Below are 15605 nucleotides of genomic sequence, written 5' to 3'. Positions count from 1 at the left end.
TGGAAGCCTATTCTTGCCAATCAGAGAAAAGAAAAACTATCCTGTAAATCAGTATTATCCCCTACAATCTCATTATTATAACTTACTAGCAGCTATGAAATCAAAACTAAACATGCATGCAAGATTGAGAGATGGAAAGGATCAAATATATTGGGAGAAATATAGCAAAGAATCTTAATAACTCATATATATATATATATTAATTCAAATTAAACAAGATTAAAATAGGCAGTAGCTTGGGGTTTGAGGGAAAGTCTGCCACAATAAAAAACTGAATGAAGATGTATTTTTCTTTAAATAAATTGGAACTGAACCAGACATTCCTCCTTTTCTTTTGTGGTTTTGGGATAGGGAAATTAAATATTTTTGAACAGCTGTCATCACAATGTGGTTTACCCAACACCCATTTGTTTGGTTTAAGTGAGAAGTGATCATACTGATGTTTACAAAAAGAGATATATTAAGGATAAGATAAGACTGAAAAGTTAAATAAATGTTCAACCAACTGCAAAGCCTAAGTAGAATACGCACAAGACAGCTGACAGCACCAGCGATATCCTGATTATTTCACATTGATTTATTCATCACATCCTATTGTGCAGTTAGAGCAGTTTCCCCAGATTAACTCACAAACATGAGCAATGAGAAGTCGTTTTTGGTCACAAGAAATCAGGAGTGCGATATATATCTGATCACGTCTTCATGTGGAGCGGAATGCTGTGATGGATTACTTGGTTTTGAACACCTTGTTTTCAGAGTCAACATGGACAACATAACCTCATATTATTCCTCATCATATCTCCATATTGATGAAATTCCAAAGGACGGTAGTGAAGCTTTTAAGCAGGTTTCTTTACATTCACCTACACACAGTTTAGTTGTTTTAATTACCTAATCACCAGTGTACTTGCATGGCAGAGTGTATGCTTACACTCGTCTATATTTATGAGTGTGACAGGGAGAGAAAGAAAGTGCTTCCTTCAAATACTATTTAACCTATGTGGCTGTTAATAGGCATGTGCCACTTTTTAAATATTTTAATGCCTGAACACGCTGCTCCTGTAACAAAATAATTAAATGATTTAAATAAATAATGATGTCCAAATTTGAGATCAATAAAATATCTATCTATCTGAACATATTCAGCTGATTCAGCTCAGGCCAAACACAAGAGGTCACTAATGATCCACATGGCACACCTAACTAATGTTTTATGATTGAACACTGTCCTCTGGTGGCCGTTTGGAATAAAATGCTCATAATAATAAGACTCATCACCACACACTGGTTGCACACTGCCGTCAGCACATAGAATACAAATATAGGCTTTGGGCAATAAAACCACAACCGTTTGACAAAAATATATATTGAATTGCTTTAAAAAATGTAATGTAATTTAATTTATTTTTAACTACAGGTGACGCAAAATCTCTACAGTCAGGAAATTGTATATGATTAAAATATAATTCCTTCTTAAGTCTTAACATCTTAAGTCTTAACATTTTAAGACTTAAGACCTCTCCCTGGTCACTGAAATGGGGAATTGAAATTACGGGCCAAAAGTTGTACAAGTATTAAAAGTAAGCATAGGACACCAAACCAACTGAGACCCGTCTGTCCGCCGCATCTGCAATGTACAACACACACCTACACACTGTACCACACACACACCTACACATACCACACACACTTACTGCTCCTAAAGCATAATCAGGCTACAGCCGTTGTGTATTTTATTATGTGAAGCAATAAATGGTCTTAGAAAAATATCGACTCTTTGTTTCTAGATATCGACTAAAAGCATATAAATACAGAAAGTAATGTAGGCCTGTTTACTGAGTGATAAATATTTTACACGCTGCTCTGCTTTCTGCACGGACCTCACAGCTGTTTTCACTGTAAACATCGCGTTGCAATGAAAGCAGTTACTAAAATAATATCCAAGGGATGCATGCAGAGCTGTCATTGGCTGAGATAAGTCCGGCCGTGCGTCACGCGTCCACCGTTCCCGGAAATGCATCCGCGGAGGATGCATCACCAATAGAGAGGCGAAGTCCCTCCCTTTCCGGGGGAGCTCATGGGACCCCGGAAGCGGAAAATTATACATTGAATTCAATGGAGAGAGAAAACGTATCTTTTGATCCCGTCAGGTGAGGTAAGGAAAATAAAAGAGAAAAAGGTCAGTGACAACACTTTAAAGTAACAACACTGAATAATGATCTCTTTTAATAATTTTCTCTCAGTAATCACTCAACTACTGTCTTTCCAACAAACAGATTGACTCACCCTCACTGTCATCACAATGAGACATGTCCAGAAGAATGTCATGCAAAGCTCCCTGCCTGCCTGCCTTCCTTCGACTCTCCCTGAACTGCTTCCTTAGCACCCGATGGAGGGCGCAGTAGGATACTCTTCAAATGTTTCACGAAATACTTACCATGATGAGTACTCTTACTGTTTAACATTTTGGTGTACTTCATGTAATAAAATAATAACTTCATGGTAAGGGTACTAAAAATGACAAGGCTAAGTCATGTAATGCTAACTAACGTGCTCGCTACTCGTCGCTACTAGCTAGGTAGCTAACTTGACTATGTTCCATGCACAACATGTATATTACCTATGATATTACCTGATATATCTGATCCAGCGACTCCTGGTCCTTTCATCAGACGGGAAGCGAAAGAACGAGCAAGTGGTATGATCACTTTTGTGATTACAACATGGTACAAAGCACACAGGCATCTTGTAAAAGTGAATTTATTGGAGCAATCTCTTATATTTATTGGAGGGAATAAATCAGTTATGAAATCTTCTTCTTCGCTTTAATTACGAGTCTCAACCACTGGAGCATTATCGCCTGTGACATCACATACGCGACCCAGAATGGGATTTGGGATTTGTAGTCTTTGTAGTCGCGTATTTTTCATAGTTTTATATTTCAACAGTTTTACGACAAAATGTGACTTTTTTGACATGGAAATTATTGTTTAAGATTGACAAACATCATATGTGTAGTTCGTGGCACAATTCAAACGGGATCAAAAGATGCGTTTTCTCTCTCCATTGAATTCAATGTATAATTTTTCGCTTCCGGGGTCCCATGGACCGGAAGTAGATGGGCGTGACTTCGCCTCTCTATACCCCTCCTCGACTCCTCTCTTCCCCTTGTCTTGACCCGGAAATCGATCAAGACACGCCATTTTGAAGGACGTCCCAATAGCTGAAATACACACGGAGGAGTCGAGGAGGGGTGAGGGAGGAGGGGTGCGGGAGGAGACGAGAGGGAGGATACACGCGAGCAGACTACGCGGAAGTGTTTTCACTACTCGTGTATAAAAGCCCCACCCCCACCTTCACAGCTGGTCCATTTCAACAGAGGAAAACCCACAACTGGAAGATGAGTGGAAAAGCGTCACATAAATGTATAAGTGCTCACAGCTCCGTGGGAATTATTATGTGCAATTCATTTCTAAAAGGCTTTCACATTACTATAATTATATTTGTATTTAAATGTAGGCTACATTTTACACCAAAACGCAAAACAAAAGCAGGACCAGCACCCCTCCTCGACTCCTCCTTGTGCATTTCAGCTATTGGGACTTCGATTTCCGGGTCAAGTCCCGGAGGAGGGGAAGAGAGGAGTCGAGGAGGGGTATTGGGATGAGGCTCGTGACTAACAAGAGAAAGATTCATTCATTTAAATAAATATTTAACAACAAATGGGCCGGTTCATAAGGGTTATTCAGTTAAGCCCGATGAGAGGGGATACAGCTGTGCACATGTCATCATTAACAGACATTGTTTAAAAGTGACGTTTGAGTGAACGAGGACATCCCAATTAATACCTGAGGACTCCTCTGTCCTTGTGTCACCTCCTCGTGTCTCTCGCTCGCATCTTACGGAGGCGCAGCTAAGACGCAAGGAAGGGAAGCGAGTGAAGGAAAGGAGGAGTCGAGGAGGGGTATTGGGATGAGGCTAGAGTCTCCTCGGTTAGAGCTCCTCCAGAGAGCCTCCTCAGTGCTTGATGCTCGGTCCTCAAAGTGCATTTAGAGAAATGAGATGTCCTTCAAAATTGCTCGCTGAAATTCATTTCCGGGTCACTACCGGAGGACCGAGGAGTCGAGGGGAAATGTGAGTATTGAGAAACCTCTTATGACTTCCTCTTACTTCCGTTCTTCAGATTTTGCTGAACGTCTATGTTAATTGATAGTTTATATAAGCTTGATATTCGTAGAATATCAAGAACACAGAAACACACAGAAACACAGAAGTACATAGATGAGATGTCACACACTTTGTGCATTATTTTGGCAACATTTTGTTCCAATTTGTGTCCACTCATTTCTGAATGTGTATGTCGCATTTCTTCAACAAGAACTTTGTAAATGTTACATATTCCAATCAAATGTTGCCTTAATTGAATATTGGATCACTTTGAACACCAGGGTGCAGTGTCTCTTCATTCAGCTACAGTAAGTAGAATCACATCAGCCCTGTTTGGCCTCATGTAACCAGGGATAGACTATCTAGTACACTTACACAAGTAACTGAAGTTAAGTCAGCTAAGTACTTTCTTTACACGGTTCTCATAAGAAATTAAACATATGATGATCTAAAACATCCAACTACCCACAATGGAGCTGAAATTAGCAGATCAATTCAAGAGTAAATAGCATTGCAAACATTATGCAGGAGTAATTTTCATTAAAAAAACATCATTATATAATCGTTAAACACTGCACAATGACTACCTTTTACACTTGCAGTATTTTCCTTATAATACTTACATACTTTTACTGTTTTGAATACAGAAATTGGACTTGTAAAAGTATTTTCACAGTATGGTATTAATACTTTTAATTATTGATCTAAATAAGTCTTTCATCACTGCCAACAATCCTAACCACATTATGGAAAGCTTTGGTAATATAGCACTGCCGACATGAATGAATAGATGGAAGAGAATCAACAGTGTGACTTCACGGGCCAATATTAAACACAATATGCCTGATACAGGTCAAAGTTCAAGGCACATTTCTTCATGAAAGCAAACATCCATTTGACATTTCTGATCAAAGTATTTGCACAATAAGTCCTGACGCTTTGTTGTTGTTGTTTTTTGCTTTTGAATTAGTTGTTTTTGCTGTTTGGCACACTTTCTACTTCAGAAACATTTTGGATTGTTTATTTCTACTGTCTTAATTTCTCTTATGTACATTGCCTGGTTTTTTATGCTGCTGCATCGCAAACATTTCCCAAATTAGGATCAATAAAGTAATTATCTATCTATCTTATCTAGTCTGTCATAAGACCGATTTTGATGTTGTTTGCAGTTAAACAACCATGTTAATGCTTATTTTTCATCGATAATTATCACATCAATCTAAACAGAGCTTACCCACTCGTACCCACAGCATATCATGTTTCCTTAAACTGCTTTTTATAACATAACACTCTCTGTTTGAAGTTATAGTTGGAGCCATTCACATTTGAAAACATTTCATCTGTAATATTTGTTTGTTGAAGCATTGTTCAATTAAAGTGTAACTTTAAATAAATTACATATTATTTAAGAAGTTAAATATGAGAAATAATATGTGTATATCCTTGACCTGTTGTTGGGTCAATTACAAGTCTGCACTTGCATCAAAACACCATAAGGTAATTTGCTTTTTATATTTTCACATATTAATACATTTAGCTCCTAAATACAGTGTGTTATGGACCAGGAGTAGCCCATGACTTTAGGAGATGACAGATGACAGATGAAAATCCTTTATTTTACCTTATCGTTATAAGATAAGAAGATAAGATAGTGCTTTATTGATCCCAATTTGGGACATTTTTATGTTGCAGCAGCATACAAATACATGGCATTGTACAATACAAATGAAAAAGACTAGAAATATACATGTTGAATTTCCAAATTAACAATAACAAAATATAAAGCAAGTTATTATACATAAGTATGTGAGGGATGGAATATATTTATGTGTATTCAAATATTTTATTGAAAGATTGCACTTGTAATAAAACTGTATTATCTAAGTCGTATCAAAACCAAGAGCAGCACAAGAACTTGCAATGGAAAATATTATCTATCCAAAGGCAAAAAGGTGAAATTGCGCCTAAAGCATGTGGCTTTATGTGTAATGCAGGGTAAAGGACCAATTAAACAATTTTTTTTAAAAACCTGTTTTGCAAACATTTAATAATATGTATCACAATCAGAAATATAATTATAGACAGAGTATCCATGCCCTAAATCGATAAAGTGATTCAAGTAATCCAATTAAGTTGGATTACTTGAATCACTTTATCGACTTAGGGTGTTAGTGTGTTTTTATTTTTTTATTTGTGCAGTTTTTTTTTAAAGAATTACATAAAATCACAAGTCAGAAGGTGTCATCAAATCTTATTACACAACCAGTTACGATTAACTTAACTTAAGGCTATTTTGGGTACGTTTTCTTATATCGTTTGGCTCCAACCTATCAACAAGGGTTAATATAACATCTTTATATTTCACTGTTTATTTTACTGTTGTAGCCTGGGGGGATTTAAAAGCAGAGGACTCTGGGAGAAATGTAACCCTTTCCGTAGTTATGAAACTTTAAGGCGCAGGTTTTGTAATCGAAACGTACTGACCAATCAGGGCACGAGTTTGCTGTTCACGTGACGGTATATTTCATGTATCAAACGTGTGCCTACAGGAAAGTCGGTCCGGTACACTAGCAAGGACCGGGGAAGCCGTAGAAATGAAGCGGCACGTTAACAGAAGAAAACCGAAATATTCATAGTATTTTCTTGACGCAACAATGTCGCTCCAACCGCGGGCGGAGGACGCGCCGGAGGAAAGGACCGCTTTCTTCATCGGCGCAGACTCGGACACCGCTTTGGAGGAGCAAGAACACCATCAGCTCATACTACAGAAAGCCAACGCTTTAGTGTCGGAAAACTGCCTGAAAGAAGCCATAGACTGGTTTACAGCCGCTATGCAATATGGCCCTGTGCTACCAGAACAATTAAGCACCTTCGTGGACTGTATCCTCCGCAACTTCAAGAGAAAAGAGGATGGGCCTGACACACTTTCGGCCCGTAGTCAGGACGTAGGGGACAGCGGCGGTGGGGACGAGATGTTTGACTGTCCCAACTGCCATAGATTTGTAGGTGAACCTGTGACCCTAGCCTGTGGACATTCGTATTGTAAAAGGTGTTTACAACGACGGCTGCTCTCCAAATGTAAGCTGTGCAAGGAGACTGTGAGCGGCGAGGAGAAAGCGAATGTAATGCTGTGCGGACTTTTAGACAAATGGTTCCCCGAGGAGCGGAGGAAGTCCAAAATGCTATATGAAGTGGACGAACTGTGTAGAAAAAAACGATACGAGGAAGCTATTTCGCTAGCAACTGATGTCATTCAGTGTGGTAAGTGCAGTTCAAAACCCTGCTTTCGCTTCTTGCATGTTTTCACAAATGGAAAGGAGTTTCCGATGGATCGTTTCTTTACAACGTAATATGTAATTCACATAAATCAATAATAGTCTTTGTTTGTGGTTAGCAGACCCCCAAAGCCTAATTATAGTGAGTTATACTGACCAACATTGTTGATGCCAGAGTCTCCTCCATTTATCTGTAAACTAGTGGGTCCTGCTTATGAAACTTCAACAGCTGCGCATGCGCGCTTTGTGCAAGTTGCATAAGGCAGGTCGTGACCAATGTTCGTACACTGTGAGCCGGTTTTGTAACTTGTACAGGGAAGGGCACTGTGTTTTGTAACTGTTATGTCTGCCACCGTTTTATAAGTTTTTTACAATGGGGTGTATGCCATCGAACAGAGGCTGCCAGGGTAAGGTTTGTGATCCAGATAGAAACTCAACCAAGTCAAGCAGTGAGTGAAACTAGGCCTGGTTACATCTGTGGCAGTTGATTCATAGTCAACAAATCACTTTTGATTGGAATGTGTAGCTACTGGTTCAAATCCCAGTCATTGGCTGTACAAGCTTGTGAAGGCAATGAGATGGGCTAATTTCACCAGTTACCATGTTGGTCTAAATTACCTTTTAGCAAGGCACTAAACCCCCAGGTGTTTCAGTGAAGGTGACCTGAAGTTGAAACTGCCTGCATTTTCACTAAGGAGTTCCAGGAGAAGAGAAAGGGACATGTTCTTAGCTTTCCACTGGGATCTGGGAATAACTAACTGAAAACACAAATTAAAATGGTGTGATGCATTGTGGGTATGGCACGGCCTTTTTAATTTCAACCACCGGATCCGAAAGTAGCCTACATCAAACCATGCGAGAAACAATTAACTTCTTCAAAGTAGTTATTTTTATACCAATGTTGATAGCATTTAAATAATATAATAATAATATTTTTTTTATGGATCATTATCACCATGCTTTGAGCTGGATTCCCTGTAAATTCACATCTAACCTTCCATGCACCCTGAAATAGGGCCCATTAGCATAGAGGTTCTCAAACTTTTTCTGTCAGGCCCCACCTTCTCCCTCACCCCTCCTTGACTCCTCCGTGTGCATTTCAGCTATTGGGACGTCCTTCAAAATGGTGTCTTGATCGATTTCCGGGTCAAGTCCCGGAGGAGGGGAAGAGAGGAGTCGAGGAGGGGTATTGGGATGAGGCTCTTATATCCGTTAGCGTAGCTCGCTAGCACCAGAAGCTAACAACAATGATCTCCGGTACCGGTGCGCTCTCTCTCTCTCTCTCTCACGCACGCACACAAAATGGCTCATTCCACACACACACAGAGCCGATCTTTAATAAAACACAGACCCAGACGTAATAGTACTGTATCATATTATTTTCGAATCAATACTTTTTCAAAATATGAATGTTTTTTTTTTTTTTAATAACCATTTTTCCTCCTGGTCTCTCGCCTGTTATGCCTCTGCGCCCCCCACTTTGAGAACCACTGGCATTGACGGAGTTTGACATTTGCGCTTGGGGAGGGAAACCTTTTTTACTGCCGTCAGTACACAGTCCCAACTATTGCCTGGGGTGCTATGGATACAGTAGCAATAAAGCCATCGTTCACCGCACTGAGCATACAACTTTTCCACATACGAACACAACTCGTCCCGTCATGCACGCCTCATGCCCGCCGTACACACACAAGCTTGTTTGAGACGAGCTGCGGCTCGCCTCGAAAGTAGACGAGAATAGCCGATCGCAGCCGGGGGAGGTCTCAAAAAGCTCGCCTGAAGTCCGACAGCTCGGAGTCGGCTTCTTCTTCTTCTCTCGTTTTTTTGGCGGATTGCAAACAACTTTAAGGTGCATTCCGCCACCTCCGGAGTCGGCTTGACTCGGTTTGCATATATAAAGAATGCACAAATGTGTTTAATCGTTAATGTCAGATATGTAATAAGTAAATACATTTGTTCCTGCTCAAGATTAGATTCCACTTTATTGTTATTGCACATATTACAGGTACTGAGACAACGAAATGCAGTTTAGCTTCCAACCAGAAGTGCAACAAGCAGTGAAGTGAAAAGTAATGTACACAATCTACAGAATAAAATATAGAATGAATTGAATGATGAATAAACAGTGAGGGGTATGAATACACTAGATATACACAGCAGCCTGTGAGCAGTATGAACAGTGTGTATGAATATGCTAAGATATATAAAGTATGAAAACGGTAAGCAGTGCAAGTATAGTATAAAATATATAGATATTAATTTCATGATGATAAACATTGTGGAACAATGATGAAAAATGTGACTGGAAGTGGCGACATAAAACTGACACAAAACAACAACAAACTTTTGCCGAGCCAATTGGAGAGTTTCATCAGCAGCACGGGGTAAAAACCACCAATGAGCGCTCAGCTCGAGATACCAGCGAGTCGTTTCCCATCAAGCATTTCGCTTCTGCAGCCCATGGAGAGGAACTGTGCCGCGCCTCGCTCTCAAGGCTGCGGGCGTCTTTTTCCCGCGAGATTTCAACGTCTCATGTAGGCGAGCCTCCAGAGCAAGTCGGACAAAATGACTAACCATCATGCAACACACTAGCAAGACGTTGATCGCAACTACGCAGGTCTCGCTTTTCTCAAACAAGCCTACTCATATGGAAGGGGCGGTCTCTCCCCCCAACAACAGTGCATTACATAACTGTACAACTTATCATAACTGTGCACAGCTTATGCTTATTTGATAACTACTGTATCCCTTGGTTACTTGAACATGCTACAATATTATTAACCAGTGTCCTACCATAGTGCAGAAGTAGACGCCTTAAACGTCCCAGAAATATATATTACTGCTAATTCTTGTAATACAATAGCTGAATCATTTGTATGCACAAAAAAAGCAAGGGAACTTGTGTCCTTAACCTCACACGTCACACACACGTCACAACATGCGAATGAAATGATTTAAAACAAAACATGATATTATTCAGATTTGTATTATAACAATCATTTTATTACATCTATACAAATATTGATATACGAAATATTTGTATTGGAACAGTTTTAGACATAGTAATGCTGTAACATATTTCAGCCACTAGGGGGGGCAATGCCCCCCCCCCAGGCCCCCTCAAAATCCGCCTTTGTCCATTAGTGCAGGGGTTCCCAAACTTTTCAGCCCGCGACCCCCAAAATAACAGTGCCAGAGACTGGCGACCCCACGTGAATTGTCAACAGGCGGATGGGGGGTGCTAGTGATTTGTCAACGGTGGGGGTGCCTCGCTGCGGGGGAATTCTATAGATGGCCAGTCCGCCCCTGAAAAATGTCTATGCACCGGTTATTATTAATAATAATACAAATAATAATAACAAAACAACCCCACTTTGGGAACCCCTGTATTAGTGGACCGCCAAGTTATGGAAACATCCATGACATCTGGGTCAAGTGATATAACACACACATGTAACCTTGCTGTATCTAAGGAAACAAGATACAGATTCCTTAGATAATTAGTGCAATATGTAAAGTGAACAGCTGCATTATAATAACTTGACCCATACACCAATTCCTTACCTAACTACATTCAAAGTTACATTTGAATTACTTGTCTCAACATTTAACGTGTATGCTACCCCCCTTTTTAAAAACTTAAAGTATTTGCTCAAGGCCAGATAAGCGGAATGTGTAAAGGCTGTAAAAACATTACATATTTTTTCAATACATACATGCACAATCTTCTCTGTTCCTGCATGGTGTTACTCAGTGAGTCTTTCAAAAAGCCCACTGGTAGCAAAATGGCCACAGTGGACACCACATATCCACATTATTTTTGTTTGATTCCCCATGACCTTTTATAAATGTCTTACCCCTCTCTCTTCACTGATTATTTGTTTGCCTTCTCTGTCAAATAAACTTGAAAACGGCAAAAAGATTATAATCAGAAAAAAAAACAGCTGTCATACATTTTATTAAAAAAATCAAATTAAGGTAAATGGCGTAGCACTCTCGGAGAATACGTCAGAGGACATTAGCCTCATCCCAATACCCCTCCTCGACTCCTCTCTTCCCCTCCTCCGGGATTGACCCGGAAATCGATCAAGACACGCCATTTTGAAGGACGTCCCAATAGCTGAAATGCACACGGAGGAGTCAAGGAGGGGTGCGGGAGGAGACAAAAGGGAGGATACACGCGAGCAGACTACGCGGAAGTGTTTTCACTACTCACGTATAAAAGCCCCGCCCCCACCTTCACAGCTGGTCGATTTCAACATAGGAAAACCCACAACTGGAAGATGAGTGGAAAAGCGTCACATAAATGTATAAGTGCTCACGGCTCCGTGGGAATTATTATGTGCAACTCATTTCTAAAAGGCTTTCACATTACTATAATTATATTTTTATTTAAATGTAGGCTACATTTTACACCAAAACGGAAAACAAAAGCAGGACAAGCATCATACATTGAATTCCTTGACTAACAAGAGAAATATTCATTAATTTAAATAAATATTGAACCAGAAATGGGCCGGTTCTAAAGTGTCATTCAGTTAAGCCCGATGAGAGGGGATACAGCTGTGCACATGCAGTGTGAGAAAAAGTTTTTAGAGAGTACTTGTCCATGGACAAGTGAGTTTGGCAATTTACTTGTCCGAATACATTTTTCACTTGTCCAGAATGGAAAATATGGCAACACACATGCTGCAACCTGCCTGTGAGACAGAGTCCAACCACACATGTCCAACACTATAGGCCTAATAATAATAATACATTATTTCCATAGCCTATAGGCGTACGCTTTTCTACAACTTAAAGAAGCTTGCACGCTTACACATGTCCTGCAATACACATGCTGCAGCTGCCCAGCTGCTCACTGTTTGTAAAAGTAAATAAATAGTATGTTAATTTCAATAATGTACTTTCTATACCCTGCTTCATAAACAATACTGACATCCCTGTGCTCCTCCGAGTCTGGGGGTCCGGGGATGTGAGGAAAACGCGAGGACACAGACAGGGAGGCTGTTTCACTTCATAAAGGAAATGGCGGTCAATATTAACAACACAGGAGCTAAAACGCTTAATAATCTTCATTACGTGTTAAAGAAAGAACATAAGAAAGTTTGACAAAGATGAGGCTGTTAAACGGGCAGCGGATCCGCTGTGTGTAGAAAGAGAGAGAGAGAGAGAGAGAGAGAGAGAGACGCTGAGCTGCAGCGATCAGCTGATCCGGAGCATAGAGAGAGAGAGAGAGCTGCGGCCCGCGGGGTTCGGCCTCGCGTCCTGTCCTCACAACTCTTATTAATCCCGGGACCTGACAATTGTTATTTGTTCCTACTCGGAACCGAGTTTTGCTTCCCAACCCTGCCACTGTGCTACACGTCCCGCCACGCCATGCCCCTGTCTCAGTACAGAAAGCGGCGAGATGCATTTCCTTAGGAATTGACAAGCAGAACCGAAACTAACATTTCTAAACGAACAATGTCGGACACGGACAATTTGCGAATGAGTTCTGCCTTTTGTAAACTTTAATTTGTCAATAATTTGTCAATAAATGAGGGCGAAAAACGTCACTTGTCCACCGGACAAGTCAATTACAAGATCTACTTGTCCGTTATTGTAAATAACACGTCCCGGACGGTGGGACGTGTGCTTTTTCGCACACTGCACATGTCATCATTAACAGACGTCGTCTAAGAGTGACGTTTGAGTGAACGAGGACATCCCAATTAATACCTGAGGACTCCTCTGTCCTCACGTCACCTCCTCGTGTCTCTCGCTCGCATCTTACGGAGGCGGAGCTAAGATGCAAGGAAGGGAAGCGAGTGAGGGAAAGGAGGAGTCGAGGAGGGGTATTGGGATGAAGCTATTGAGTTCCCTGGCCTGACAGAGGCGTAGCACCTGCTTTAGACAGCGCTGGTCCTCACTGCTGCAGACGGCCTGAGACAGAAACTTCCAGATATTCAGCAATGACAGGGGGCTTTCCTGACGTTATGATGGCTAGAAAAACTACCTGTTGTCCTGTTCACATTATGTCCCATGCGTCCTCCCATTTTTTTCTCAAAGAGAGGTCATGAGTTGCATTGAATGGAAGCGTGACATTTGAAAATGGAAAAAATCTTTTCTATTAATCTTGTTGAACTTTTGGTTGTACTGTACGCTTGCTTTTATCTACTAATATAATTCAGTCGTCAGTAATGTTATCAGGAAGGTTAAGATAACAAGGTGGCATAGTTGAGTAATTAAATGAATACCAAAAGCCTGATTTGTATTGTGATTCAAATTCACAGGTATAAGGATCATGTACATGTTTGTACTAAAATATTCCCCAAGTGATTATGCCTTTCCCAGAAGTTTTAGAGTAGGTTTAGGCTTTTTAATTGTACGTGCTATCTCCTCTTTGGAGCAAACAGTAATGTTAATGTAACATCCACTGGTATCTTTCTGCTCTTTCAGACTTATTAAGCGTCTTTGGGTTCAAGAAAAGCGCTGTTGAAATATAGTTTATTATGATTATTATGCAACTTGTTTGTCTTTTGCGATGTAGTCTGAGAATGCATTGACACAGTTAATATATCATTTATGATTGTCACGTTGTTATGTAATGTATAACTTGCCGGAAGTGACAGAATTATGTAACGTTCTGCTGAGGTTAACATTACTTACCCGTGAAGTAGAAAGGGTTATAAGTTTACTCATAAAATTATAGTCAATTTGATGTAGTCAGTAATTAGTTTGGTACTAAATTAAGATAAACCACGATTGAAAGATATTTGTTTAAACGTACATGCTTCACTAAACTAACAACCTTATCTGGTAGTTAATTAAAATTGTTCTCCCCTCTTCCAATCACCTCCTGCAGATCCAGAGACGACAGCGGTGGCACGACTGTCGCGAGCCGAGGCGTACACAGCTCTGAAAATGTACCGTCGGGCTCTGGAGGACACAGAACTCAGCCCCACGTCCAGCTGTTCTGCTGAAGTAGGTCACAACGTTACCGCTGCTAGGGCCGGGCGATATGGTGTATATATCAACTTTCACAAATATCTCAATATCCATATTGCTACGTTATTTTGGGGTGGACTACTGGTGCTTGCTCTCAGAACATTTTACATACTGATATCTTTGATAATAATCATCTGTTATGCAGGTAAATACTACATATAGTGAGCCTCTCCTGCATTAGGTGCACATTAGTTTCTACTGTTTCTTTTCTTTGTCTTTTTCTGTAGTTTTATTTGTTTCATGTCTTGTATATATTTATGTTGCATTGTTGCAGGAGTCTGTGACGTTTTTCATTGCATATCTACACTCTAGCTGTGTATATCACCATAAAACCCTTTGACCTTTGAATGAATAATACACATTTTAAACTTAACTTAAAGTGGACCTATCATGCTATATTTGACAAATATATTACCAAACAGATCATGCATTTTAGCCATGCCTAATTTCGCTCTATTTTCTCTTTTCCAGCCCTGTTTTTGCAAGGGCTGAATCTGTGACGTAGCTTTAGTGCAAATGAGCTGCAGCTGACCACGCCCCCCTGCAGAGAGGGTAGTGTAATCTGAGATCAGCTGTGCTGGGCTCTCAGAAGAGGGAGAGGAAAAGAGAGGCTTTGTCCTTCGTGTATTATTCTTATATGATTTATATATAGTTGTTATTAATTTGTTTTAAGAAGCCTCAGACACTTTTGCTTGCAGATGTTGTGATTTCGGCCCCTTCGGCGGGTCCGTGGGGTTTAAGAGGTTTAAAGCTCATAAATAAAAAGAAGACCTTTGACCGTCACTTTCTTAGTTTTGTCCGGAAGATTTAAACTTTAACAGACATGTTGACCGGTGAAAAAAAAACTAACTGAAACTCTTCCGCACTCTGCTCGTTCCTTTGAGTGTTTGTCATCTGCTGGTGGACTAACCGGAGAGAATTACAGCGAGGGAGGGATTGCATTGAATAACAGTAGCAGGAGCAAACGCTTGCCTCGGGGAGGGATAAAAAGAGCCGGAGAATAAACAGAAGGGCGACATGGCAACCTTGGGCGGGAAGAGTCTCTCGCTGCTTTTGTGGCAGACTACAGCGCCACTTACAGACCTGGCATATGTACTACAGCGTCTCCTGCGCTTTCGAGCGGCAATGGCCGTGGCAACCCCCCATTCCCCTGATAGGTGGAGCGTTGCCCAT

At 40.5% G+C, this 15605-nt stretch overlaps 1 protein-coding gene across 1 annotated transcript in view; it reads left to right on the top strand.

Annotated features, from left to right (window-relative positions):
* Positions 1-6681: 6681 nt before the first annotated feature.
* The window catches only part of lonrf1 (LON peptidase N-terminal domain and ring finger 1), a 25638-nt gene continuing 16714 nt past the window's right edge, over positions 6682-15605 (top strand). The window contains exons 1-2 of the mRNA XM_079678859.1: positions 6682-7428; positions 14290-14408. Coding sequence (XP_079534985.1) covers positions 6822-7428; positions 14290-14408 — 726 coding nt within the window. The 5' untranslated portion in view covers positions 6682-6821. The remainder of the gene's footprint in view (positions 7429-14289; positions 14409-15605) is intronic.

The sequence above is a fragment of the Notothenia rossii genome (genome assembly GCF_949606895.1).
Source record: "Notothenia rossii genome assembly, chromosome: 1".
NCBI classification, from domain to species: domain Eukaryota; kingdom Metazoa; phylum Chordata; class Actinopteri; order Perciformes; family Nototheniidae; genus Notothenia; species Notothenia rossii.
The sequence above is the reverse complement of the archived record's forward strand: the minus strand, read 5'-3'. Positions and strand labels throughout refer to the sequence as shown.